The sequence below is a fragment of the Ziziphus jujuba genome, chromosome 4, assembly GCF_031755915.1.
Source record: "Ziziphus jujuba cultivar Dongzao chromosome 4, ASM3175591v1".
Classification (NCBI taxonomy): Eukaryota; Viridiplantae; Streptophyta; class Magnoliopsida; order Rosales; family Rhamnaceae; genus Ziziphus; species Ziziphus jujuba.
In genome coordinates, this window is record NC_083382.1 from 29,572,163 (window position 1) to 29,597,969 (window position 25,807).

Here is a 25,807-nt window from a genome sequence, read left to right on the forward strand (position 1 = left end):
TAAGATTTTTTTTTTTTTTTTTTTTTTTTTTGGCTAGTGTGGCTGGCCCCCAGGCTCCCCTTCCCCTCCACCCCCCCAAGACTCGATTCCAAGCACACACAGGCTGGGATGTGGAAACTCTGCCACTTGAGCTCCATGGCGAGTCTTTTTCTCGCTAAGAATATATATATATATATATATAGTTTTGTTATATAAAGTTACGATTTAACATTAAATATTGTTTTGAAATATATATAATTTTGTTATATAAAGTAAGAATTTAAGTATTATTTTATCAGGGTTAATTTTACATCAGCATGTATATTCTTTCACAAAATATGTTTACAAAATAGATCTGTTTGCACTGGCATAAAATTAATCTGTAAAATTGATTCTTCTAAAATACTATTTAACGTTATATTCTCATCTCATATAAAAAATCTGACTTTGTAAAAAAACTGTATGTATGTATATATAGTTTTTCTTTGAGTACAGATATAAAAAAAAAAATCCACACCTTCCCAATGTATGCTTTAACAGAAATCACACAAAATAAATTGATATAATAAAAATCTCTGGAAAATATCCCCATTATGTATATTATTATTAGTTATTAATTATGTAAATTAGGTGGAATATTAAAATTCCAACAAGATAAAATAAGGGATCATTTAAACTTTAATAATATTTCTAAATTTTAATTGTCAAAACAACTTAATATGTCTATATTATTAGCAAGCAAATATTATAATCTACCTCTAATTGTTTTGTAATTACTATATATAATTTTAGAGTCAAAAATATGTTTTTAATGTTGCATCAAAAAATTGAATCGTTGTAAAGTCCTATGCCAGTATGTAAGTATACAGTACAAATCAACCCAAACTCGTATAAATCAACTTAACAAGTTTTTAGGATTTAATATGAGGTTTATTTTGCCCCAACATAGGAGTGTATTAGTTCACTATAATTCCATATAAACCATCAATGCATTTTTTAATCTCATTTTTAAATATAACCTTTTGAAGGAATATTCCAAAAGCTTATAATTAAAATACATCTTCATAGTAAAATCATTATGTTCAGTATATTTAATTATAGATATGAAAATATATCTAAAAGAAAGGGTTTGAAAGTAGTAAACGGAAATAACAATAAAATAAGCGAAAATTTTAAAAAATAATTACACAACTTGTTTTGCTTTAGGATGTAATAGGCACGATAATATTTATAACAAATAAAAAAAAAGTATATATTTCACCCAAAAAAAAAATTATATAAATACCAAAATAAAAAAATAATAAAATATAAAAAATATATATATTACCTCCGGCAAAAATCCGTAGGTGCTTGATATATTCCACAATATATATGATGGTGTTATATACTATGGAGGTGTTCTCTGTTAGGTATGTAGTATAAATTAAAACAAGTTCTTTTATTTATAAGGGTCTTCCATAAAAATAATAATGGTAAGCAATTTATACGGAAATTATATTTGCATTTTAACGTGAATTTTTATTAATTTGATTCCAATTAAAGGATGAAATTGGAGGTAATGAGTTCTTTAAGTGGACCAAAAAATGACAAATAACAGCTACTAACTTAATGCTTGTATGGTAAAGATTAAATGCATATCTAGTGAAGATGTAATGGTGAAAATTCACATGTCATATAAGCTATATGGAAAATTTTTTAAAAAATCACTTTTCAATGTATTTAAAATGCATATCAAGCTTTTTTTTTTTTTTTTCCTGTTAACGAATGAATATCAAGCTTAGTTTGCTTAGACATTGTTAAAGAAATATTTACTTCTAGAGACAAAAAAATAAAATAAAATATATTAACAACACAAAACCCAATTCTGTCTGGATGGGGTCTTAATTCAAGGGCATTAAAGGCATCTAAAATGATTTTCTCTATCGGAACTTATATGTTAAGAAATTTTGAAGGTTTTCAAATTTTGATTGCATAATATCTATTAATAGATAATATTTTTGCACAAAGCTTTACGAAAATTAGCACAATCAATTTCAATCATAACCCTATTTAAACCCATTCATCTGGGAAAAAAAAAAATCCAACATTGATGGTAAAAAAATCAATTTATGTTGAGCAAAAATGATTTTATTCAACCAAAAAATAAATAAATAAAAACACTACGGTCTAAGGACCAACACAAAATTGCACTAAAACGTCTATCCATATTTAAAACTAGAATTAAAAATAAGAGAAATATTTTAGTATAAATAGATGTAATAAAAGTAAGAATTATGTATTCAAAGAGCAAATAAGATTTCAATATATATTAAAAAAGCCATTCACAAATTTCTAATTGCAAAAACCTATATTTTTAAAAACCAATTAGTTTTTCCTCATATTCCATATAAAATATTTTTCTTTATGCTTTCGTATTACTTAGGCTTAAAATATTGATAGAAGCACTAGCAATGAAAAAAGTAAAAAAAAAAAAAAAAAAAAAAAAAAAACTATAAAGGTAATCGTCTACTTTTAAAAGCTCTATCAAATATTATAAAAAAAATTTTAAAAACAAAATTTTCTTTTAAAAGTCAACTTTAAAAAAAATAATAATAAAATATATATAATTAATTAATAATTATAAATAATATTTTGCATATTATAATTGAAAAATAATTTTAAAAGACTGTATATTTATACTATTTAAATTTAAACAATATCAATTTTATATCATATAGTCAATATTCCACATTTAAAATGCTCTTTGAAAAAAATCAACTTTAAAGATTCTCTAAAAAGAGCCCAAGCTAGGAAGGTAAACTATAAGTTTGAATATTGCAGGCATTTATTGTTAAATTAATCTATTAATCAGATGTCAAACATGCACCAATCGTGCTTTAAATTAATAAAAAATGTTAAACATGCAATATCTAGTGCCACAAAATCCAAAAATTTATCCAAGTTCTAATGAGGTTTTTAATATCAGAATAATATTAGAATTTCATTTTTTAATTCATAGATTATATCAACGACTGAGATTTAAATTACATATTAATCACCGGATTCCAATAGAATTTATTTTTCTTAAATAAAATTTTAATATGTTATTAAATTTATATTTTATCATTTTTAAATTTTAATTTTTAATTTTTTATGTAATCCAAAAACTAATAAAAAAAATATAATATTAAATCTATTGAGCCGTTATGAATGAGTCTAACTATATGTATATGTGTGTGTGTGTGTGTGTGTGTGTGTGTGTGTGTGTGTGTAATTTAAGTAAATTTATTTATCCAACATATATAAAAATTTTGGGACCGAGTCTTTCTTATTTTGTTACATTTATATATTTATATATATATATATATATATATATATATCTATATATCTATATATATAAAATTTTGTTACATATTATTTTTATAATTAGTTACACCATTCTTTTAATTATTTGTATAATTTGGATGAGCTTTTAGATTCTGAACCATAAAATTTAGGAACAAATAAGTTGACAAAAAGAATATATTTAATTAATTAATTATATATATAGTATACAAATATTAAATGCAAGAAATATATAATTTCACCATATATATATATATATATATAAAATACTAGGATCTTTTCCATTTCCATAAAAAATTTTGGATTTCAAAATCATTTAAACATCATAAATGTTGGATAACAAAATGGATGGATTATTTACCCAAAAAAATGGAAGTACTTTCAATTTTTTTAATTATATGATCTTATATAATTTCATTAATTATTTCAATGGTAAATATATATGCAGTTTTGATCTAGTAGCAACCTAATTTACTTATAGTCCATGATATTGATATGATGCAGTATTAAAGAGGAATAAAAATGAAAATGCATAAAAAATCTAATGTTATTCATGCACCATATGATAATTTAATTAACTGCCATTAAAAGATTTATTTTCCCTTATTATATTTTTAATATAAAAATAAAAATAAATACTGTAAATTAATAATGAAATAAATTATTTATTGATTTTATCCTTAGATAACTAATCATAGGGGAGCTAAGTAGCCCACAAAATCATAATTGTATATATATTTTATTAAAGAAACATTTCTCAAATACTTATTTAAACTTGGTCCTATGATAAAACCACTTGCAATACATTACAATATTGATAATACATTTAAAGTTCTTGATTCGACTAGATTTAATAAAACTGTTATTTCTTTCAGTTTATAATATGTTTTAATCATTAAATGATGTTGACTTAATTAGTATGTCTTTCATATCCATACATATAAAGTAACGAATTTGAAACATGTTATCTTCTCTTTTAGATTATAAATTGTTGTGATGATAAAAAAATAAAATAAAATTATTGATTAAATTGGTTAAATTCCAGCCTCACTTAGCGAAATATATCTTAATCCTTGACCAAAGGAAAATTTGATTTAAACATTATATAACATCATATAATATTGGGAACATATTTTTTACTTAAGGTATGAATACATCGAGGATACCACTTCAATTAATGTTTTAATACCAAAATTCTAGTATTTTCTTAAAAAAATAAATGAAGTATCTTGTCTTTTGCAATCCTGGTCCTTTAATAAAAGAATAGAACTTGTCCTTAAATTTATAATTGGACTGGGTGACATTGTTTTTTCCTTTAAAGTTTTCGAAGATCAGTATTTCAAATTTTCAGCTATAACCAATTATAAGCATGTTTTTAAATTTATCAAAGGAAAGATGGAGGTAAATGAAAAGTAAGAACAATACTGAAAATCTTAGGGGAATGTATTCAATTTTGAATTTGAAGAATTTTAAAAGTCTTTTAAAGTTTTGAGGTATTCGATTTAGATTTTAAGAGAGTCAATATAAATCTAATGATATTCAATTCAGATTTTGATGGATTTTATAAAAGTCCATTAAAATCTAGATGTATTCAATTATGACTTTATAGAATTCTTTTAAAATCTGGTGGTATTCAAAAAGTTATTGATTTTAAAAGACTTTAAAAAATGATGGATTTTAATGGATTTGAAAGGATTTTAATAGGAAAATTGTGAAGAAAATTATCAATATAAAATCCAGATTTAAATCCAAAGATTTCATTGGATTCTTATAAAATCTTTATGGAGTCTATAGAATTCCATAACAATCCATCAAATCTTTTAAAGTCTATAATTCATTTTAAATCCATCAAACTTTAAATTGAATACATCCCTCTTAATAAGGATTCCCCAAGTTTTCACAAGAAGTTTCTAATTACGTTTACCATGGGCTTAACAAACTCTTGTGCAAGGAACTACACAACTTATTTAGTATGAATCATACAAAGTACACTCAGAATACAGAAAAATAAAGGGAATCCAAATCATGGGTAGGCAATTTACAAGGAAGAAACTCCTTGGTTTTAGGAATCCGACTGGACTGGAGCTCCATGATAACTCCTACTCGAATTCTCTCTTCCAATATCATAAAAAGCAAAAAAAGGCTCTGGTTATTTTAGAAGAACAGGAGGATTATTAAGAGAATATCTCAGTCTCGGGGGACGCCTTGTCCTCTTTCCCCATCTTACAAGGCTCCTTTCCTCCCCTTCCGCCTCTCTACAATTAGATTGCTGAACCTGTGGCTCGCAAACCACAGCCACCGGAGACGAGGGAGCAGAACATCTTGCTCTCCTCCTCCCCCTTCCCCTGCCACTCTTACCGGCATTTCGAGTTGTCAAACTCGACTGCCAAGTACCACCGGTAGCTCTAATTATCCCTTCAATTATTTGAAGATCCTCAGTCACCTCATTCCTCGATAAAGAAGCGATACTGGGAAGTATATCTCTTTGGAAATCCTTCCTCTGCCTCCCTCTTCTTGACTGACCTTTTCGAGGTCGTCTTGGTAATGGGTCTTCTTCTTCTTCTGGGTTATCCAAATTCTGATGCTCATAACAGATATCCTCTACCTTGGTTTCTGTTAAGTTCAATGTCATGTACTCAAAGTAATCGATGCCATCAGGAATGGACTCTTCATCACGGGCACTCTCCTTGCCCATTCGTGTCTCATTCTCACTTTCACCCTTGTACGAAGAAACTATGTCAGCAAACCAAAGCAGTGAGTCACTTGGTGAAGCCTCTGATTGGTGACAACTTCCATTTTCTTGAAGATCATGTGAAGCATTATCTTGCAAATCATGCCTACGAGAAGATGAAATGGCAACTAGAGCCTCAGCTGCAACCACCATGAGCCCTTCACTAGGCTGCCCGAATTCAAGCACCGTCAAGTCTAAAGGTTCGTTGCATTTCTTTTCCAAAGAGTCTCTCCCAGGAGAAGTGGCTATTTCTGTTTCAACTGCTGCCTCCAAATCTATCTGAGTTTTATTCTTCGCAATTGGAGAAGTGGGTGTTGGTTGACCCTCTTCTTCAGCTGTACTTATATTTAAGTCAATCTGATTTCTTAAATTACTTCTGTCGTTGACCAATTCCTTTGCCACATCCAAGCCTTCAACTTTTAGTTGCTCGGTAGATCTGGATGACACTTGATCACAAGCCAAATCACTTTTAACCGATGCAATTTTAACATGGTTACCATTAGCTATGACAGAATCCACACATCCAGGTTTTGTGGGGGAGTCAAATATGGGAAAACCAAGTATCATTGTCATGCTTGAGCAGTCATTTTTTTCAACTCTTCTGCTCTCAGTATCATGGCCCAGTGCTGTTGATGCAGAACCTATGATAGAAGATTGTGAGGGAGCCCTCCTTGTATCAGTTTGACTGATGAAGTGTTGAGAATAGTTTTGCAAAGAATTTATTTTTATTTGTTGAGTTCCTTCAGCTTCATCTTTGCAAGATTTTCCATCACAAGGAGTCACTGCTCTGAGCCAAGACAATGCCCCATATGGGCTCTTCTGATTCCTTTGCTCATTGACTGAAACAACATTTTCTTTGCAAGTCTTCATAGATTTTGGATCTGTCATGCAACCCAGACCCCAAAAGTATCCTCGAGGGCCCGTTCCAATTTGTTCAGAAGAAGAATTGTGGTCTGTGATGCCATTTGGAAACCCAAAGCTGATTGAGGAATGACAAGCCTGTAATTGGTTGGTTCTGGACTGCGTAGCAACACGATCACTATCTTGATAGGAAACTTCAGCTTTTAAATTAGGAATTGATCCTGAATTAGTTGTTACAAGCGACCTGTCTCCAATAACTTGAGGAATCTGCATTAATGATATTGAACTAGAGGTACTAAAGTCAGCTTGCCCTTGAACTGAAATTGATGTCTGGTTCATACTAACTGGAGGTCTCGTCCAAGATGAAATTGTGGATGAATCAGAGTTAGCTGCCTCAGACTGAGGAACAAGTGTATTCTGCAACACATGTCTTTTTGGAGCCATAGTAGATGAATCATTATTTGTTTCAGAGATTTCTACACCAAAAATTGTCCTCTTCATCTGTTTCTCTGTTGTATTCTGAACAGCAGGGAAACTCATAACAAGGTCACTTGCTTTAGCTTTACTTCTTGATGATTCCAATGGCTCCTGATAATCTTCAAGATGAAAACTTCCATCAAAATAACTTCTCTTGCTTCTGATTTGCTCTGAAATAATACCCATATCATAATATCAGTATATATTGAAATATCCTATAAATTAAACTTTGCAACCAATAGTGTGGATGAAGAAAGATTCTAATGAAAATAAATTAAGACAATAAATTCAAGATAATACTGATAAATCAATCATTACCAGTTTCAGAAGTATAAGATGACCATTCTTTTTGGCTCCCTTTGTTCATTACATGCAGAATGCTAAGTCCTTCATCCTTTCTAGTTTCAGAGGACCATGTTCCTATATGTGCATTTGTAGATGTAGATTGCCTTTGTATTTCCCCTTTCAAGCAGGTCTCATTGCGTAGACTAGTAACAGAAGCTGATGCACACACTTCCTCAACCTCAATGGGTTCATTCAAATCAGTGAAGTTTAGTGCTCTCCTTGAATACAAACTCGATTTCAAAGGATGACCACTATAACCAGAGTTATCACAAGTATGATTAGACAGATTGTCATCTGTAGCATGAGTAGCCACGTTACTCTTGTTAAATTGACATCCGGCAGCTCTTGACATTTCAGAATCTCCTTGCAAATCATCATCATTGATGTACTCATGCGCTGGACGTTCAAGATCAAACAATCTTCTTTCAAACTTACTGGATTTGGAATCCAAAGGTTCATAATCCTTCAACCTCACACCATTTTGCATAGGACCAAAACTGGATTGTGTGATTTTCCCTTTCACCATGGAATTACAGTGAGATTGAATGAAATCAGTGCTTGAACCATAATTGGAACTGGCCGAGGGTAATTTAGAGAAGTCCCAACTTCTTTTATCATCCACAGATGGAAAACCAGATGAAAACAAACTTGATTTTGACATTCCTGTGGGTATTGATTGTCTGGCTCTTTCTTTGCTTTTGATTTCATTCATCAAGTCCCTCTGTATTTTGTAAAGACGGTGGAGTTCACGAACCTGGATGAGAAAATGACATACATAGATTTTTATGTCTCAGATAACTGCTTTTGGTGGTAAAACTACTTTTCAAGCAAAATTGAGGATTTTTGTTGTCCAGTTTACCCTAAAACATAGTAAAATACAACAGTAACAATCATATAGAGTAATTTTAGCTATCATAATAATAGTAATGATAATGACACTTTCTATAAAAGACAAATCAAACTGCCATAAATCCGAAGAGAAGGTTAAACAAATCGTACCTGATGTCTAAATATGGATTCATGCTTCATTATAGTCTGCCTCAGTTGTTCTTTATTGTATCCATCAAAATCAAAACCATCAACTATTGGTCTTGTCAAGAATATGTCATAGTGTTGCCCATTTTTCAACGGTTTGCTTTCATGATGCAAAGACCAGCCACCATAGCTGGCACTGTTACTTAAATCCTTCATGGAGTAACATCCTGGTAGATACATCTTTGACTGAACTTCAGTTCCCATTCCTGCATTTAACACAAGTGACATTACTAAACTGAATTAGAAATAGATGTTACATTAGTAATTCATCATAAAGCAATCAATAGCATTCTAAGTTTTCCTAAAACGACCAACTAGCATCATTCTACAAGACAATGCAATGTCTATCCATGATAACGAACACGAATACATAAGACATGCATTATTAGAAGTCATTAATACAAGCTAAAATTTAATTCATGTCAGATTTTCGTTACTGAAAATATAGTTCCATTGAATTTTGTTGGTTATTTTTTATCCCTGTTCCTCAAAACGAAAGATTTGTACACTCGACCTAAACACATCCCAAAATTACCGTTTTAGATTGGGCGAATGACATGACATCAAATCATTAAGAAAGATATCTGGCAAACAAGCAATGAAAAGAGTGCTGAAGCAAAGACATTAGCAAGTTCAATAAAGAAATTCATTATAAGAAGTGGCTTTCTAAGTAGTTTGCAGATAATCTATAAAGAGAACGTAATTTGTTACAAAACGCAACTAACAGTCTTTAATGCCACGAGCATTTAACGATTTTGTCCTTGTCCATTTTCAATTTAGTCTCAGAAGAAACAAGTTCCAAGATCTTATCAAATAGTAGAGAACCCAAATCACACTCAAACCTTGCAAACAGTTCAAAGTTACAGAAAAAAAAAAAAAAAAAAAAAAAAAGGATTTTAATTTCCTTAATTGGATGCAAGTGAAAATTGCATACGAAACACAACTAAACAAATTTGAAGTATCTAAGTCCTTTGTAAATAATGCATCAGTAGCAACTTCGTTTACCAGGAAAAAGGGTAACTGGAGATGAAAAGCAGTAAGGGAATTGCAATAAATTGAACCAATCGTTATAATTCAGTCTTAAAAATTGAAAGAACCACGCACTATTCCTACAAATTACGAAACAATTCCTTAATCAGAAACACGATGAACTTGACCAAAACTACTTAAGAAGGCAATTTTCATGGGACACCCCACTCCAACCAAAGACTGAAAACTTCTATTCCATAACCCATAAATCCTACTTCCAAAGACCAAACGCCCTGATTAGCACTAAATTTTAACCAAATATATACAATTAAAACAGAAACGAAAAGTCATGCAATCAGAAATCAATCACCTAAAACCATAAAATTCCATATAAAGCAAAACCCAGAAACTTAGAAATGATTAACCAACACAAAAGAATTCAAGAAAAAAATTACCTCATACGCGTTTCCTTTTTTTTTTTTTTTTTTTTTTATCTAAACCTTATCGGAGAGCTCTCTTCTAAAATTCACCAAATTAATCGAAAAAAATAAAAAACTGGCACACAACTCTAAGAACCCATTTGAGCTACATAGAGAAGAAGAACAAGAAGGCAATGAATTAGAAGAAGTGGTATTAGCCGAAAAAACAAAGTTGGGTACCTCAGAAGTAGCATTGAAGAGAAGGATGACTTAGAATTAGATCATCCCGAGCCAAAAGAATATACAGAAAAATTGAGATCTTCTGGGCAGAATCTGTGAGAAAAAATATAGAGAGAGAGAAAGAAAAATAGTGAGAGATCCCACATCACAGTTAGAAGATCTTTCCCTACACAAAAAGCAACACATGACTACTTCTTCAAGAACAATGACTTCAAATTTGTCAACTTGTGGTCTGCCATTATTCTAATATTGTACCTTGCTTCTTCCTCTATGCCTTTGGTTTTTTTTTTTTTTTTTTTTTTTTTTTTTGGGAGCATTTAATAATTACTTCTATCTGGGTTTTTGGAGGATGTGAAATATATTAAAAACAAAAAAAGAAAATATTTTTATTTAATTTTAATTTTTATATATTATTTTAACTTTTTTTCCTATAAATTTTTTTTTTTTCACATTTTCTAGATTCTCTCCACCTTCCATGCTTTTTGGGTACACATATATATATTGGGAAAGTACTTTAAATATATATATATATATATATAATATATTTATATATATATAAATATATATCTATATATATTTATATACGTAGACTCCTGGGTTTACTCAAGCAACAACCTAACAGTTTCCGAAAGTAGCTGACCCCCACCACCCCATCTCCAATGTATGTGTCAAACCCACGCGCGTATATAGCGCTTACCATATTCCCCAGGTACGTAAGTGGCGTACGATTCTCATGACTCTTTGAGGTGGTCATGGAATGATATCCCACGTCATGTTACAGCGCGTGGATTTTGAATCTTTGATTTTGATTTTTTTTTAATTTTCTTAATTTAACGTTTTCGTTGTATGATAAAAAAAATTTTAAAAAAATGGAAATTTTGGAAGTGCAGTGCAGTGGATAAAAGAGTTTTTCATTAAAACCTTTTTTTTTTTAATCTTTGTATGGAAAAATAATTAAATTATAAACAAATAAAAATCATTTTTTTAAGATTAGGATTTTTATTGTTTTTTAATGTCTTGTCTCTGTTTTATTGGTCATTCTCTGTTCCACCTTTTTATAATGGCCACTAGTCAACTTTCAAGCATAAAATAAAGAAAATAAAAAATAAAATTAAAAAAATCTTTATGAACGGAGAATTTTCAAAATATTATTTTGACTAATAACAAAAATTTATCCTTTTCAGAAATCCTATTGATATTTCGGATTTATTTTGAATAGGATGTTTCAGAGTTTATTATATTTGAATTATATTTTTTTGACTTCTAATATGGTTTTATATTTATTAATTGAGAATTTGTATTATCTGTGAATAAAAATATCAAACTAATTAATGACTAAATTTTTAGATTAAAAAATTTAAATGTACATGTGAGTTGTAAAAGTACAACGACCTAAGAAAAAAAACTATTGAAATCAATTTATTCAAAACCAAAACCATATTCTAATATATTATTTGTTATTTGTTGACATTAATGGTACCACAATGCTTAAATAGTTTTGATTAAAACTTAAAAAAAAAAAAATCCATTCATTATCCACCAGTAATAATAATAATAATAATAATTAGTACTAGCATTTATTAGTTTCTTATATGAAATTTGGGAATTCCAAATCATGTTCATTGTACAAGAGAATGGGCAGAATAAAAGAAAGCAAAACTTTCCAATATGGTTGTTCCTGCAGTCGAAATAAATAGGGGTTATCATAACCTTATTTATATACATATGTTATAATCTAACCACTACAGGCCATAGCAATTATGCCTATTCATGATGACTTCATAAATAAGGTTTATAATATCCCGAACGATCACTTTCCAAGAGAAAAAAAATCGGTATTAATTATATAGTTTTTCATTGTATTAAGTTTGTGTATTTTCCCTAGATATTTTTCATGATCTCTGTTATTGTCAAAATAATTGCACATTTATATGGGTACGTGTTAATTTGTTGCATTCAATGGATATACATATATTCAACAGCACCCGAACTTTTCATACTTAATATTTTCATCAATGTTGCAAACTCATCACAATAAAAATGGTAGATCTCATTTTAATAACCTGCCATGATCATTTATAATTAAAATATATAAGATTGTGATATAACAAGACGTAATAAAAGCATCTCCAATGTAGGATTTAATAGATTTGATATTCATTCCATAAATCAGTATTAGAGATTAATTTTTTTTTTATAACAATATTTACATTTTTTTTTTTTTACAATCTATATTCCTATTAAAAATGCTTTAAAGAAAGCTAAATCATCCAAATTGGTTGCCATATAAGAAAAAAAGTTAGTAATCCAAATAGGAGAAGTGAATTTTGTACAAATGATATATGAATTGTTATTCTTCTATTTAGATTTTATTTTTGAAAATTTAAAACATATGTTTACATAATATAATATTATTTAAATAGCATGGCGTGGCTTGGTATCCTTACCATACCAAAGCGACTACTGCCATTTTACTATATTTTACAAGATATTTGCACTGTTTTTAAGGTTTTTTTAAGTTTTGTTTGGAAAACCCTTTTTCTAAAAGGAAGCTGATATTTATTTATTTATTTTTACTGAGTTGCATTAATGTTGCAAAAGTAGGGAGTTGTGGTCAACGTGATATTCCATCCATGTGATGTGAAGCTGTAAAAATTAATAATTATTTTTTATAAAATGGTAAAATTGATAATTATGGTAGGTAGTATGTGGGAATATTTGGGAATAATATAATGTGGAATGCCTTCCAAATGTATATCATGTCGGAATCTAATCCAAATTTATTATTTCTTCATCCAACCAATTACTGGGACTATTTGGGATTAACAAATTATTAATCATCATAAGGCCGGCTTCAGTGGTCACAATAATGCCACCACTTTTTTTTTTATTATTATTATTATTATTTTGCCGCCGAAAGATTCATAATTTGCTGCAAAATGCTTTTTATCATCATATCCCTCTAAAAATATACATAATATATATAATATTGAAAAGACTCAATTTTTTTTTTTTTTTTATAAATTGCAAAATTTTACAATTTGACTCCTGCACTGCATTAAATGAAATCCGTTAGTGTTAAAATTTTATTCTTCTATGTGATAGATCATATGAATTTGAGAAAGTAAATAAATTGTTTTGTCATATATACTATATATATTTATTTACATGCAAAATAATTCCAAACATAATATGTGGAAGTAAGCTGGATAAGAGGCACAACCACGTGGTGAAAAGCAAAATCTATAAAGTTCTGATTTTGGTAGCATCCATTTCCATTTTTATTCATCAAAGAAATGTGAGCCTCAATTCCAGCCATTCATTCAGGAGCTTAATTAACCACACCAAAATGTCTTCTCTTCATGTTTTTAAGATGCTTAATAAATCTTATTACCAAAAAAAAAAAAAAAAAATTTATAGTTTTGGTTGTTTTGTACGTTTAAAACGGAAGTAAATTCTCTATCAATTCCAAAACAAACAAGGAATGAAAAGAAAAAGGAAAATTCATAATATACAACATCAAATTTGATTTAGAAAGTGATTAGCGACTTCATTACAAATTCCCTTCCCTTCTTTACCCTACAAAATGGCAAAGCCATTATTCTTAAAAAGCCAAAAAGAACAAATTTATGTACTTTCCTAAGTTTTACATCTGATGATATCCTATTACAGTTAAAAAAACCAAAAAAAAAAAGTTTCATCAGGCCTTATTAGGGCGGACAAGCCCAAGAACCTCCTCCCAAAGCCCAACAGCTCCAACACTAGTCAGCTCAATTACAGTTGGGCTACAAGCTGCTACAGTCCAATACCCAGCTCTTATTTCGTCCCTCAGTTGCTCTCTCTCCCACCCACAATACCCATCAAAGAACCTGAAATCCTCAACCTTAATCATGTTCCTCTTCACCATCTCAGCTGCACAACCGACACTCTTCTTAGTCCCATAATACAATCCCTTCATTACCTCCTTCAGAACCCCACTTTTCTCAACCCCAGCATCATACTCATTCCCTCCTTTTGAGCTCACCAAGAACAGTCCCTCCTCTAGTGGCCCACCAAAGAACAATGGCCTATCAGAGAACGTTCCAGCTACATCTAGAGCCGTTGATCTTGTTTCCTTGATTGACATGAGCGATGGCCGGTTCAGTATGACACCTGATGGACCAAACGGCCCAGTTGATAAGAGCAGGATGACCGTTCGTTCGAAGATGTGGACCCCATCTAGCTTTTCAGTGGCGATAAGTAGGCAACCCTTCTCGGGCTCATGAATCGTGTGGGCCCATTTGTCACCGATTGTGATGGGTTGTGGATGATCCACCACGGTGTCTAGATCAGCCTGTGAAGAAGGGTCTCGATCAGATCTGAATGTTTGTTGACCTGCAACAAGTTTTGCTCTAAATGATCTCCAATCGGCACGAATCAGAGGTTCATTGCCATCATCGATCGGTGAAGATGAAGATGACTCAATCAAACAATCTATGATCAAGAACCCATTAAAAAAAAAATCCCAAACCAGTGGATAAATGGAAAAAGAAAGAAAAGAAGCTCCTTTTCTTATAATTTCACAACATGATCATGAAACTAAAGCGAGCACTTACATGTCACTGAAGAAGGAGGTGAAACTTTTCTGGGAAGAAAATGATGAAGATTTCTCTTTGGGTAGTTCAGACTTCTTGATCTGATTGAGGAGGGTGAAAATTCTAGAGTTTTGGTGAAGGAATTAGAGGTGAATAAACAAGCTTCCATGGTAGCTGAGAGAATTCTCTTTTAGCTTCTTGTTTTTTTTTTTAGGCGAAGACGGATAAAGAGCAAATGAAAGTGCATAAATACCAAAAAATGACGCTAAATGTGAACCACAAGCATTGTTCAACTTCAGCTTCATCCCAACCATTGGGCCTAACACGGGTCGGGTCTGTTGGGTTGGAAAAAATAATAACCGATCCAATCAGGTATGATTGATCGGTTTGTATCCGATTCATGATCCTATCCCATCCAATCCAATCCAATGATAATCGAGTTGGATCAGACTGGATTTTACGTTGGGCTTAAATTTTTTTTTTTTTTTTTTTAAATCACCTTTCAATAACAGTTCATTCACATAAGCCTAACTATTAATTTTGGCCTCTTCAATTTTCCAAAAAATTAAATTACTTTAAAGAAAAAATAATACAAATTTAATCCAAACTTGTTGAACCAAATTGCAAATAATACATCATACAAAAATAAAAAATAAAATAATTAGCATGCACAAAAAATAATTATCGTACACAAACTTTTTACAATCCAAGATATTAAATTACATGTGCCAAATTAATACAACACACACGTAAAATGAAAATATAAAGCTTCAATCTCCATGGCATTGCAATTCCAAAGCTAGCTCCAAATCTCCATCCTCTACTTCCAGAGCTTTTAATTGCAACTTACAACATTACTTAGGGATTTCTTTAATAGCTTATTAACCTACAAATAGAAAGCTTAATTTCGTTGTATTTCTATGGCTTAAGATGGAAATAAGAAATGCCCAAAATATTACCTTCTACTCTATTAACTGCTTTCTTATCACCTCTAAAAAATGGAAGTACCCGCGTTGTTAAGAGTAAGACATAATCAAAGTAGTATTCAGCAACTTTTCAGAAAAAATAAATAAATAAATAAACGCACTGTGCGACAAATGCAAAATACCAACTAAATTACAAAGCAAACATTTCAAAATTATGCACCAGAGCAAACAAATCAAATACAATTAACATGTATAAGAATGGAGAGAGATAATAAAGGATAATGTTCGATGGCATGCTGTAGTGGTATTCAACAGACTGAAGCTACATGTTATGATTTTTTTTTTTTTTTTTTTTTTTTTTTGTCAATCCAAGTATAATAGATAGCAATTGTAGAGAGAGGAAAAAAAAAAAAGTTTTTCTTATAAATTTCGAAATGGTCTGAGAAGAAAAAGAAAAAAATTTGTTGTGGTTAGTTTAACCTTTCTAGTAAGATCCTGAAAAAACATCTCACATTTAAAAATAAAAAAATAAAAAAATCCTGCATTTTTTTAAGATTAAAGAACAGAAAAAAACTCCTTCATTTATTTATTTATTTTTTTATTTTTTTTAAAGATCGAAGAAAAGAAGTCTTGCATTTTTTATTTTTTAAATTGAAGATTAAAAAGAAAAACCAGTCCAAGGTTTTTTTTGCTCACTCAAGAACAAGGAAAAGTTAACAAACGAAGAAAAGAAGCAGCTAAGTACCAATCAGTGAAACTCAAGTTCTAACTCATCGATGAAGGAGATCTTTAGTGCCAAAGAGACCTCTTATAATTTGTTGTGATAGAAATTAGTGGCGAAATTAATCAGCGATGAGACTCTCAAGTTAGAAAAATGGTTGAAGTTGAGTAGACACCGTTAAAAATGAAGACTGGAGGTTGAGAAAAGAAGAACAAAACCAATTCTAGGACACAATGAATTACGGCTTTTTCTAATTTCACGTTATTTTATTTTTAATATTAATAGGTATACGAAAAATTGTATAGTTTTTAATTCGTAACAGTACACGAATTGGCCCAACCTTGTAGTCGTGTGGTCAAGCGGGTGAGAGTCTGTGTCCACCTTATTCCAGGTTCGAGAAGAGGCAGGCATAAAACAACCAGAACAATATACGGATCGGGTCGAATTATACCAAATTTTTAATATATAATTTGATATCCAATCTGATAAAGTCGGGTCGAAAAGAAACCAACGCACAACCCGTCCATTTTACCTATTATCAGATTGAATCGAATTGGATGTCCAAATGACTTCAATTTTACCTATTATCAGAATAAATCGAAATGGATTGATCGGTTTGGCGGGTTGGTAGATTTAATGAACAGCCTAGCCATCCATCTCTCACAAGTATGGGCCAGTGGATATGACTTTACACATGGTATGGCACTGGCAGGGAGATAAAACATTTCGCTGAAAGGTCCTCCATTTGTGAGTAGTGGATTAATCAAAACCCTTTTCGATGATGTGTCATGCCTGTGGCCAGTTATTCGTTGTGTAGTTGTTTCCCTTTTCTCTGAATTTTATAAATTTTTGGATAATATTAAAAAGCAGACATATTTCCTGTTGGTCCATGTTTCATTCTCCAAGTGGCTGTAATATAACAACTTTGGTCTGTTTTGGATTTAGTTGACCTGCTAGGGATTGATTGGCTTCATTCGAAATCCTAAAAGGAATCGATTATTAGGAAAGTCACTATATCAAATTTTTAATTTATAGGTGAAATTTGTCCTGTTAGAGAGATGTTGGTGGTAAATTCACTTCCATCCCCCAAAGCACTAATCAAGGAATTAGTGCAAGTGTTTTCTCACCTGACACTATGATAAAGTTGCCAACCATTCTGGAAACTTTCACTTTGGACATGTAATTAATCTAGTTACTAAAAAGTCGAAGAAGTTGGAGAAGAAATAAACTTGTCGAGTTTATAGAAATCCCATTTCAAGAGGTAAACTAGAAAAAACTTTTGCATGTTGCGATTTCTTGTATTATTCTCGGCTACCTAAGCTAATTAGAAAACTTACATGCATTGTGTCTCTGAACTTGGTTTGAGTTTGTCTGTTTGTTTTTTTGGGTGCATGAACTTGGTTTGAGTTCAATTCTTTCTTTGTCACTACAAATGGTGTATAGTTACTGAATTTTCCAAGAACAAAGACGTTTTCAAGGATGTGTCTTTTGACTCTTTATTCATAGAAAGTTTAAATTAGGCCAACTGCTTTTAACTCATAACTAGTTTTCCCCCAAATCTTGAAAGGTTTTTATTTCATGGTATTAAAAAAATGTCCTAGCAAGCTGGAGAGTTAATGAAAACATGTAAGAAGGGAAACTCAGGTCAAGACTAGAAAAGCAGAAATCACTTTGATACATGAAGCTTTCCGACCCATCGGAGCCAAAAGGATTAGAGTTAACACTTGAGGAAAATATGAATGACAAATAACAATACAGATCCATTTAACCGATCAAATGAATGGCCTATACATATTAAAAAGAGGAACTACAATTTCTATCCTTCAGATGAATAGTACCCTTCCTCTACTCAAAGGTACACCATATAGTGATTCATGCCCTTCAACAAAGCATAACAGTATTTGTCAGAAATTTTTCTTTGGAATGTTGTTTGATACAAGGTTTACAGAATTGTTCCCACTACTTTAAGTTAGAGGATGTGCCTATAATCTTCTATCGGCAAGTTAGAGGATGTGCCTATAATCTTCTATTGGCATTGTACGCTTGAAACATATCCAACTTGCTTAAGATCCTGATTCAGTCTATCAATCATCTGATATATTTTATCCGATTGACGATGTGATTCATCAAACACTGTAAATTCATGGACCTCATTATCCAGCTCGATCAAACTAGCCCCTGAAGGTTTTTGGACCCCTGTACTCCTCAATCGCAGCCTCACACTGGCGACACCACCCCAATCACCAGCTGCAGCGTAAATATTTGACAGCATAGAAAAACTTCCTGGATCTGATGGTGCCAATCTAACCAGTACATCAAGCACCTCTCCTGCAAGCTCCACAGCGTTATGCACTCGGCATGCTGCCAAAAGGGTACCCCAAATAACACAATTTGGTTCCATTGGCATGCTATTCACAAGTTTATAGGCTTCGTCAAGCCGTCCCCCACGACTCAAAAGGTCAATTACACAACCATAATGCTCAACTTGAGGAGTAATCCCATACTCTTTCTCCATTATATGGAAGTAATGAAGGCCCTCCTTGACAAAACCTGCATGGGTACAAGCACATAGGATTGCAATAAAGGTTACTTTGTCCGGAAAAACCCCTTCTTGTCTCATCCTAGCAAAAAGCTGAAGCGCTTGCTTACCATGTCCATGGATGCCTAATCCTTGGAGCATGGCATTCCAAGATACCAAATCTTTCTTTGCAATCCCATCAAAGACTGCATATGCCTTGTCCAAGCAACCACACTTTGCATACATATCAACCAAAGCATTAGAAACTTGAGTACTGCATTTGAATCTAGTCCGCTCAATCGAAGCATGAACTTTCCTTCCCAATCCAAGCAAACCAGACTCTGCACAAGCAGCTAGAATACTTATTAGGGTGCTGTCATCAGGCTTTAGTCCAGCTTCCTCCATTTGATCATACAACTTGCTTGCCTCACTGGCAAGCCCTTTTTCAGCATACCCAGATATTATTATGGTCCAAGGAACCAAGCTCTTGAAAGGCATTGTATCGAACAATGCCTTTGCCATATCCATGTCCCCAGCTTTACTAAAGCCCGAAACCATAGTCGACCATGAGATTATATTCCTCTCGGGCATCTTCTCAAACAATTTATACGCCTCACTCATATCCCCGGCCTTTGCGTATCCATCCAACATCGTATTCCAACTAACCGCATCCCTCTCCGGCATTTCATCGAACAAGCGGCGAGCTTCAACCATTTCGCCCGCTTTCCCCAGCCCACCAATCATGGAATTCCAAGAAACAATATCCTTCTCATCCATTAACTCGAACAGCTTCTTAGCCGACGTGATGCCAACCGGTCCGCATTTGGAATAGCTATCAATAAGCGAGTTGGGCACAAATATATCCGAACAAAACCCACATTTCTCAATGTGGGTGTGAATCATTTGAACCACAGGAAACCAAGCTTTCCCCGAACAAGCTTTCAGAAGAAACGAATAGGTGAAATTATCCGGATAAACCCCATTAGTCTGCATATCAAAGAAAGTGACAAAAGCCTGCGAGACCTGAGAGTTCTGAATATGGGCCCTAATCAAAGTATTGTACAAATGCACATTGGGTTGCTGAACTTGATCGAAAACGTTGACAGCAAGAGCCAGCTGACGGCAAAGAGAGAAAGCGGCGACGAGTTTGGGTGCGACATAGAGGTCCTGTTGGAGATTGGCTTTGAGAATTTGGGCGTGAACTTGCTTGATATGGCTTAGATTCCCGCATTTGTGAAGTTCGGATATTTTCTGCTCCAAAAGTCTTCGCCTTGAAACCCATGATGGGCTTCGCCCCGGAGCGCACGTTTGCATGGTGGAACCAAAAAAATAGCCCAAAAGCAATTCTTTGCACGGAAACTGGGCAAACCTTACAAGTGCTACCCCCGACAGCTTAAAACGATGAAGTTGCTTCAACTCTTCTGCATCTGTTTTTTATGTTTTTGATTTTGTTTTGCTTTCCGTTTATGTTTATGTTTATTTTATTATTATTATTATTATTATTATTATTTTGGGGCCCTTTTTGAGTTTGTGGGGGCAGGAGATAATGAATAGAAGCTTCATGAGCCGCCGGGCCAATACCCTTCTTCGTACCCTAATAAAACATGTTGTAACAATGTAAATTTTTTAAATGTTTCATAGTTTATAAAATGAATTGATATGCAATTATAAATCTAACAACAGTGCGTTATTTTCTAATTTAAACTTTTATATTTAATTATTCTTTTCTTTCAATAAGAAAAAGCGTATATATGAAAGATGGTTGAAGATTATTCTTTTTTTTTTTTAAATAATTAGTAATTTGTAACATAAAATAATGCTTAATCATAATTCTATCAAAAATGCATTAGTTTCCATTTTAAACTTTTGTATTTTATTACTCTCTTCTTTTAACAATAATAATAATGAACTATCTACCATGACGAAGATTATTGAAGAGTCTTTGATTTTATTTTTACAAATTTAATTTATAAAATGAACTAATATTTTTCTAGTTTTAAACTTTTATATCAATTACTCTATTCCTTGAATTAAAAAAAAAAAAAATGGTTCAACAAGTGATCAATCAGATGTTGTTGAAGATTTTTTCATTTAGATTTTCTTTCTTCTTTCAAAATAAGATCCATAGGCTGTAATAAGACACTATGTAAAAATGTCTCATTAAGAATACTAAATGCAGATGGTCACCAAGAAGAATACATAATAAGGAGCAAGTACCCATTTACCAAAAAAAAAAAAAAAAAGTAGTAAATACCTCACCGTTCAAAGAAAAAAAAAAAATCTTTTTTCAAAATATTTTCAAACTTTTTTTTTTTTTTTTTGGGTTTAATCCCTCTTTTCTTTTAATAAAAACCCCAAACATGTGACCGATTATTGTATTTTAATGATTATTTGGCTTTTGTTCAAATAAATGTTAGGAAAGCATAAATTAAGTGATACATAATCAAAATTAAAATGTGATCGGTCAAATTGTTGAAGATTCTTTAGTTTTTTTTTTTTTTTTTTTAATGTTTAGTAGTTTATAAAATGAACTTATACACATGTGATCAATCAAAGGTTGTTGAGGATTATTTAGGTTTTTTTTTTTTTTTTTTTTTTTTCAAAATAAGACCCATTTGCTGTTATAAAACATTAGGCAAAAATGTTGTATAACATCATTAAGAATACTAAATGCACACACTAACTAAGAAGAATAATACTCTGTTTAGTATGATTTTTTTTTTTTTGTTTGTTTAAAAGTTCTATTTGAGGACCAAAAGCTTTTTTATCAAAAAAATATCTGGTAAAAGTAAATAAATATTTATTTATCACAAAATGAGTTTTTTTAAACTGTTTTAGAAAAGCTCAAATTTTGAACTTCTCTAAAAAAATTTTTTTTTTTTTTACCTTATATGGAAATTTAACAAATATTTAATACAGCTTAATAAGCATTTAATACAGCTTTTTATCTACAACCAAACACTTATTAACTTTTTAATAAATTTTTTTTTTTAAATTTATTATACAAAACTTTAAATACTAAAGTTCTATTTTCATCAGCTCTACCAAACGGATCCTTAAGTAGTAAGTAGTAAGTACACACTAGAATATTTTTCCACTTCTTTTCTAAATATTTTCAAAGTTCTTTTCTCTTTGTTTAATCACTCCTTTTCTTTTAATAAAAAACCCCAAACATGTGACCAGGAGGTAGTTAATGATTATTCGGATTTTGTTCAAATAAATGTTTAGTAAAAAAATAAAATTAAGTGATGCATAATCAAAATTAAAATGTGGTCATTAAGATATTATTTTATATTCGATAATTTTTTTAATGTTTTTTTAGTTTATAAGATGAACTAATACATAAACAGAATTTTGCCAACAATGTGTTATTTTCCAATTTAAACTTTTATATTTAATTACATTTCTAATTTTAATGAAAAAATTGCTTACATGTGATCGATCATAGGTAGTTGAAGTTTTTTTTTTTTTTTTTTCCCAAATCTATAACGATTCATTCCCAAAAAACACCTATAATTTAAAATTCATGGACGATTTGACTAAGGTTAACCAAGTTTGACTAAACTAGACTTTTAAATGAGATCAAATTTGACTTTTTTTAAAGATGTATTTTAACTTTAACTTTTATGCTACTAGATAAAGCTAATCGATGCGAGTTTATAAACTAGTAGTACATTTAATTTCGAATCATAATTAGAAAGTTATGATTTTGGAAAGTTTTTAAATATCAGTATAATATAATTGTCTAAATCAATCCTGAATGTTTGGCTCTTAATGATCCAAGGCCTTATATATACATTGGATAGCGTGTCTAACAGTGAACAATTTCAAAAAAATCCAAATAGTCCCCAAAAACACCTGCAAACCCATGAACTGGTTTAACCTAACCCACGACCCGCTTAAAACCAAATCGTGTTAAGCCAGTTTTGATTTGTTTTCGGATAGGCCCATCTTTTCAAAGACCAAACTACTAATTTTTAGGCTAAATCACCCATCAACACACCAAGATTGACTGTTTGAAGCCGATGGCAACTGTTTAGCATTTTTCGACCATTCTAGTTCAACTCACTCATCATTCCCCCTTAATTTAAATCATCGGAGCTCAAATCCGATCTTTGTGTTGAAATTCTTCACAATTTAACAGATCCATTAATATCAAGTTTGGCCTAATTTTCTGATATGTTTTCTAACCATTGGTGATATTTTTGAACCAATATGAGCTTAGATTTTTGTTATCCATTCTACAAGCTATCTATTAACATAAAGTTTATAAATTTAGATATAATTTGATAATTTTTTCATTTTCGGATTAATTAGTTCAATACCAGATAAAATTAGACTGTGTTTTGATATAATTAGATAGATTGGACAAAACTAAAGTTGAATTAGTGTAATCATATGTTAATTAGTGTAATTAGATGTTAATAGGATATGTGGAAAGATTCAATTTCATCAAATTAGCCTTCAGATGAAAAATCTCAAGTTGGGGTACAAAGTATTAAGGGCTTGCAATATAATTGGATTACTTGATGGTCAATTTTGATGATTGGAGTGTTGTAAAAGTTATTTTTAAGATATTTGGTACTTATCAATGCCTTGGGTTTGATTTTTAAAGCCTAAAAACTATTTTTATTATATAATAAACATTCGTACTGAAACTGAAAGCAACCTTATGGAGGAGTAGGAGTGGACATCTTATGGAGGAGTAGGAGTGGACATCAATAGTGTGAGTGAATTTATTTTTTCAAATATTTTTAAGGCATATTAAATTGATGATTCATGATTTTTCAAAATTTTATATAAACTTGGGTTATATAATTATATATATTTATATATATATATATATAAATATATAAAAGTTATCATTTTATGTGATTTTTGATAAATTTTTTAATCTTAATATGCTCATGGTGAATTTATGAATCTTGATTCAAAAAGTTTTGACAATTAAATTGATTACTACTATATAACTTTAGATAATAATATTTTTAGCATCAAAGAAATATTTATAGTTTGATTATCCTACTTGGCTTATTTATATATATTATATCAAATAGTAATTATAATAATAATAAAAACCATCTATATGTGATCGGTCAACGACCGTTGAAAATTCTATTTTATTTAATTTGTACAATGAACGGGTATTTTTCTAGTTTAAACCTTCGTATCTAATTACTCTTTTCTTTTAAATAAGAAACGGCCAACACAAGATCACTTAGAGATTGTTGAGAATTCTTTAGATTTTTTTGAAAAACATTTAATAAACATTCAAATAATTGATAAATAATTATAATTTTATGAGCCTTATTTTCTAGTTTATTTTTTTTGTACTTAATTACCCTCTTCTTTTAATAAAATCGCCAACATGTGATCTACCAGCTGTTGTTAAAGATTTTTTGAGTTTTTTTTTTTTGTTTTAAAAAATAAAAAATATAATAAATTGATAAATAAACATAATAATTATATCCCTAATGCATCTTTTAAAATTCAAAAAAAAAAAAAAAAACTTTATACAAAAGTACCAATAAACTAAGGTAAAAAATCAAAAAAAGATAGCATGTTTGAATCAATTTGTTTTGCAAGGTTATGGAAAATCTGAAACTTATATATAATATTTAACATTTTTTCCAACTTAGGACAGTTCACAAAATGGAGAAAAATTCGATTGCAAGAGACGCTGCCTTACAATTTACAAGAGAAGTATTTTTCTTTGTACGATTGAAATATATTGTTTAATGCTAGTTTAAAATTCCTACTTTAGCAATTAGTTAACCGTTATTGCACCATAATAATTTTTTATTTTTTTTTCCCAAAAAGTCTCACCGTCGTATTATCCAAACTTTGTTTTAGAGTTTTGCCACCAACTTTTGAAATTCCTAACTCAGCCATACTCTTAAAACTTTATACAGTATTAACTTTTTTAATTTCCTAAACTACCCTTTTTTTCAGTATTTTCAGATTTTTTTCCTTTTTAAAAAAAATTCTCTTCCTAACCCTCTATTCAACTATTGGCAACCATTGCTGCAGTCCTAACGTGCTCGACCGGGTATGTGACTGTGTATTCCACTACACTTGTTCGCGTGCCAGACATTTTTTTTTTTTTTTTGTCTTTTTTAAAAAAAATTCTCTTCCTTACCTATTCATTTTTGCGCTGTGCTACGACATTATTTTTTTTTGCTAAGAATCCCACAACCCCCGCTCAAACCTGGGTGCAGATGTAAAGGAGGCATGGCTAATGCCAGCCCATCTGCGACCTCGATTGCTTGAGCTGCTACAACTTCTAGTTATAAATCAAAAGCACGAATTTAGATCCCAAAAATAAAATCAATTTCTTTTCTTCATTTTGGAATAATTTTGGAAACCCACATCAAATAGGAGAGCCTTTTGATGAGTTTTTGATCATTTATATATAAATTGAATATTTTTTTCAATAAAATTTTGAATTTCTGTGAGATGGTTTTTCTCATCGGAAGAACTAATCAAAGAGAAAATTATCTTTTTGGAGCTTGGAATGATGAATTGGGATTGCTTAGAAAGAGCAGAGCATGAAAATGAACTCGATATGTTTGAAAATCTATGGAAGAAGAAGATAAAAGAGAGAAATATTTTTTAAAATATGTAAATGGAGAAAAAGTGAAGGGCTTTAAGTCATTATCACATAAAAATACAGTATAAAAAAAAATTT

At 30.7% G+C, this 25,807-nt stretch overlaps 3 protein-coding genes across 5 annotated transcripts; all 3 read right to left on the reverse strand.

Moving 5' to 3' along the window:
• Positions 1–5,157: 5,157 nt before the first annotated feature.
• Positions 5,158–10,828, reverse strand: LOC107415920 (uncharacterized). Of its 3 annotated transcripts, none has more exons than XM_025072335.3 (4): positions 10,381–10,828; positions 8,717–8,958; positions 7,691–8,471; positions 5,158–7,542 (listed from the first exon to the last, which is right to left on the reverse strand). In XM_025072335.3, the coding sequence occupies exons 2-4, from the start codon at positions 8,954–8,956 to the stop codon at positions 5,453–5,455; spliced, it is 3,111 nt and encodes a 1,036-aa protein (XP_024928103.3). In that variant the 5' UTR covers positions 8,957–8,958; positions 10,381–10,828; the 3' UTR covers positions 5,158–5,452. The 3 variants fall into 3 exon arrangements, with proteins under 3 accessions (XP_024928103.3, XP_015879824.3, XP_048327722.2); XM_016024338.4 differs by lacking the exon at positions 10,381–10,828 and adding an exon at positions 10,177–10,368; XM_048471765.2 differs by lacking the exon at positions 10,381–10,828 and having other exon boundaries at positions 7,691–8,577; positions 8,717–8,856.
• Positions 10,829–13,865: 3,037 nt separating this feature from the next.
• LOC107415891 (uncharacterized) lies at positions 13,866–15,207 on the reverse strand. Its single transcript, XM_016024302.4, has 2 exons — positions 14,976–15,207; positions 13,866–14,853 (listed from the first exon to the last, which is right to left on the reverse strand). The coding sequence occupies exons 1-2, from the start codon at positions 15,121–15,123 to the stop codon at positions 14,081–14,083; spliced, it is 921 nt and encodes a 306-aa protein (XP_015879788.1). The 5' UTR covers positions 15,124–15,207; the 3' UTR covers positions 13,866–14,080.
• A 3,021-nt stretch (positions 15,208–18,228) lies between these two features.
• LOC107415890 (pentatricopeptide repeat-containing protein At3g29230) lies at positions 18,229–20,610 on the reverse strand. Its single transcript, XM_016024301.4, has one exon. It carries the CDS (start codon positions 20,431–20,433, stop codon positions 18,628–18,630), a length of 1,806 nt encoding a protein of 601 aa, XP_015879787.1. The 5' UTR covers positions 20,434–20,610; the 3' UTR covers positions 18,229–18,627.
• Between the last annotated feature and the right edge of the window lie 5,197 nt (positions 20,611–25,807).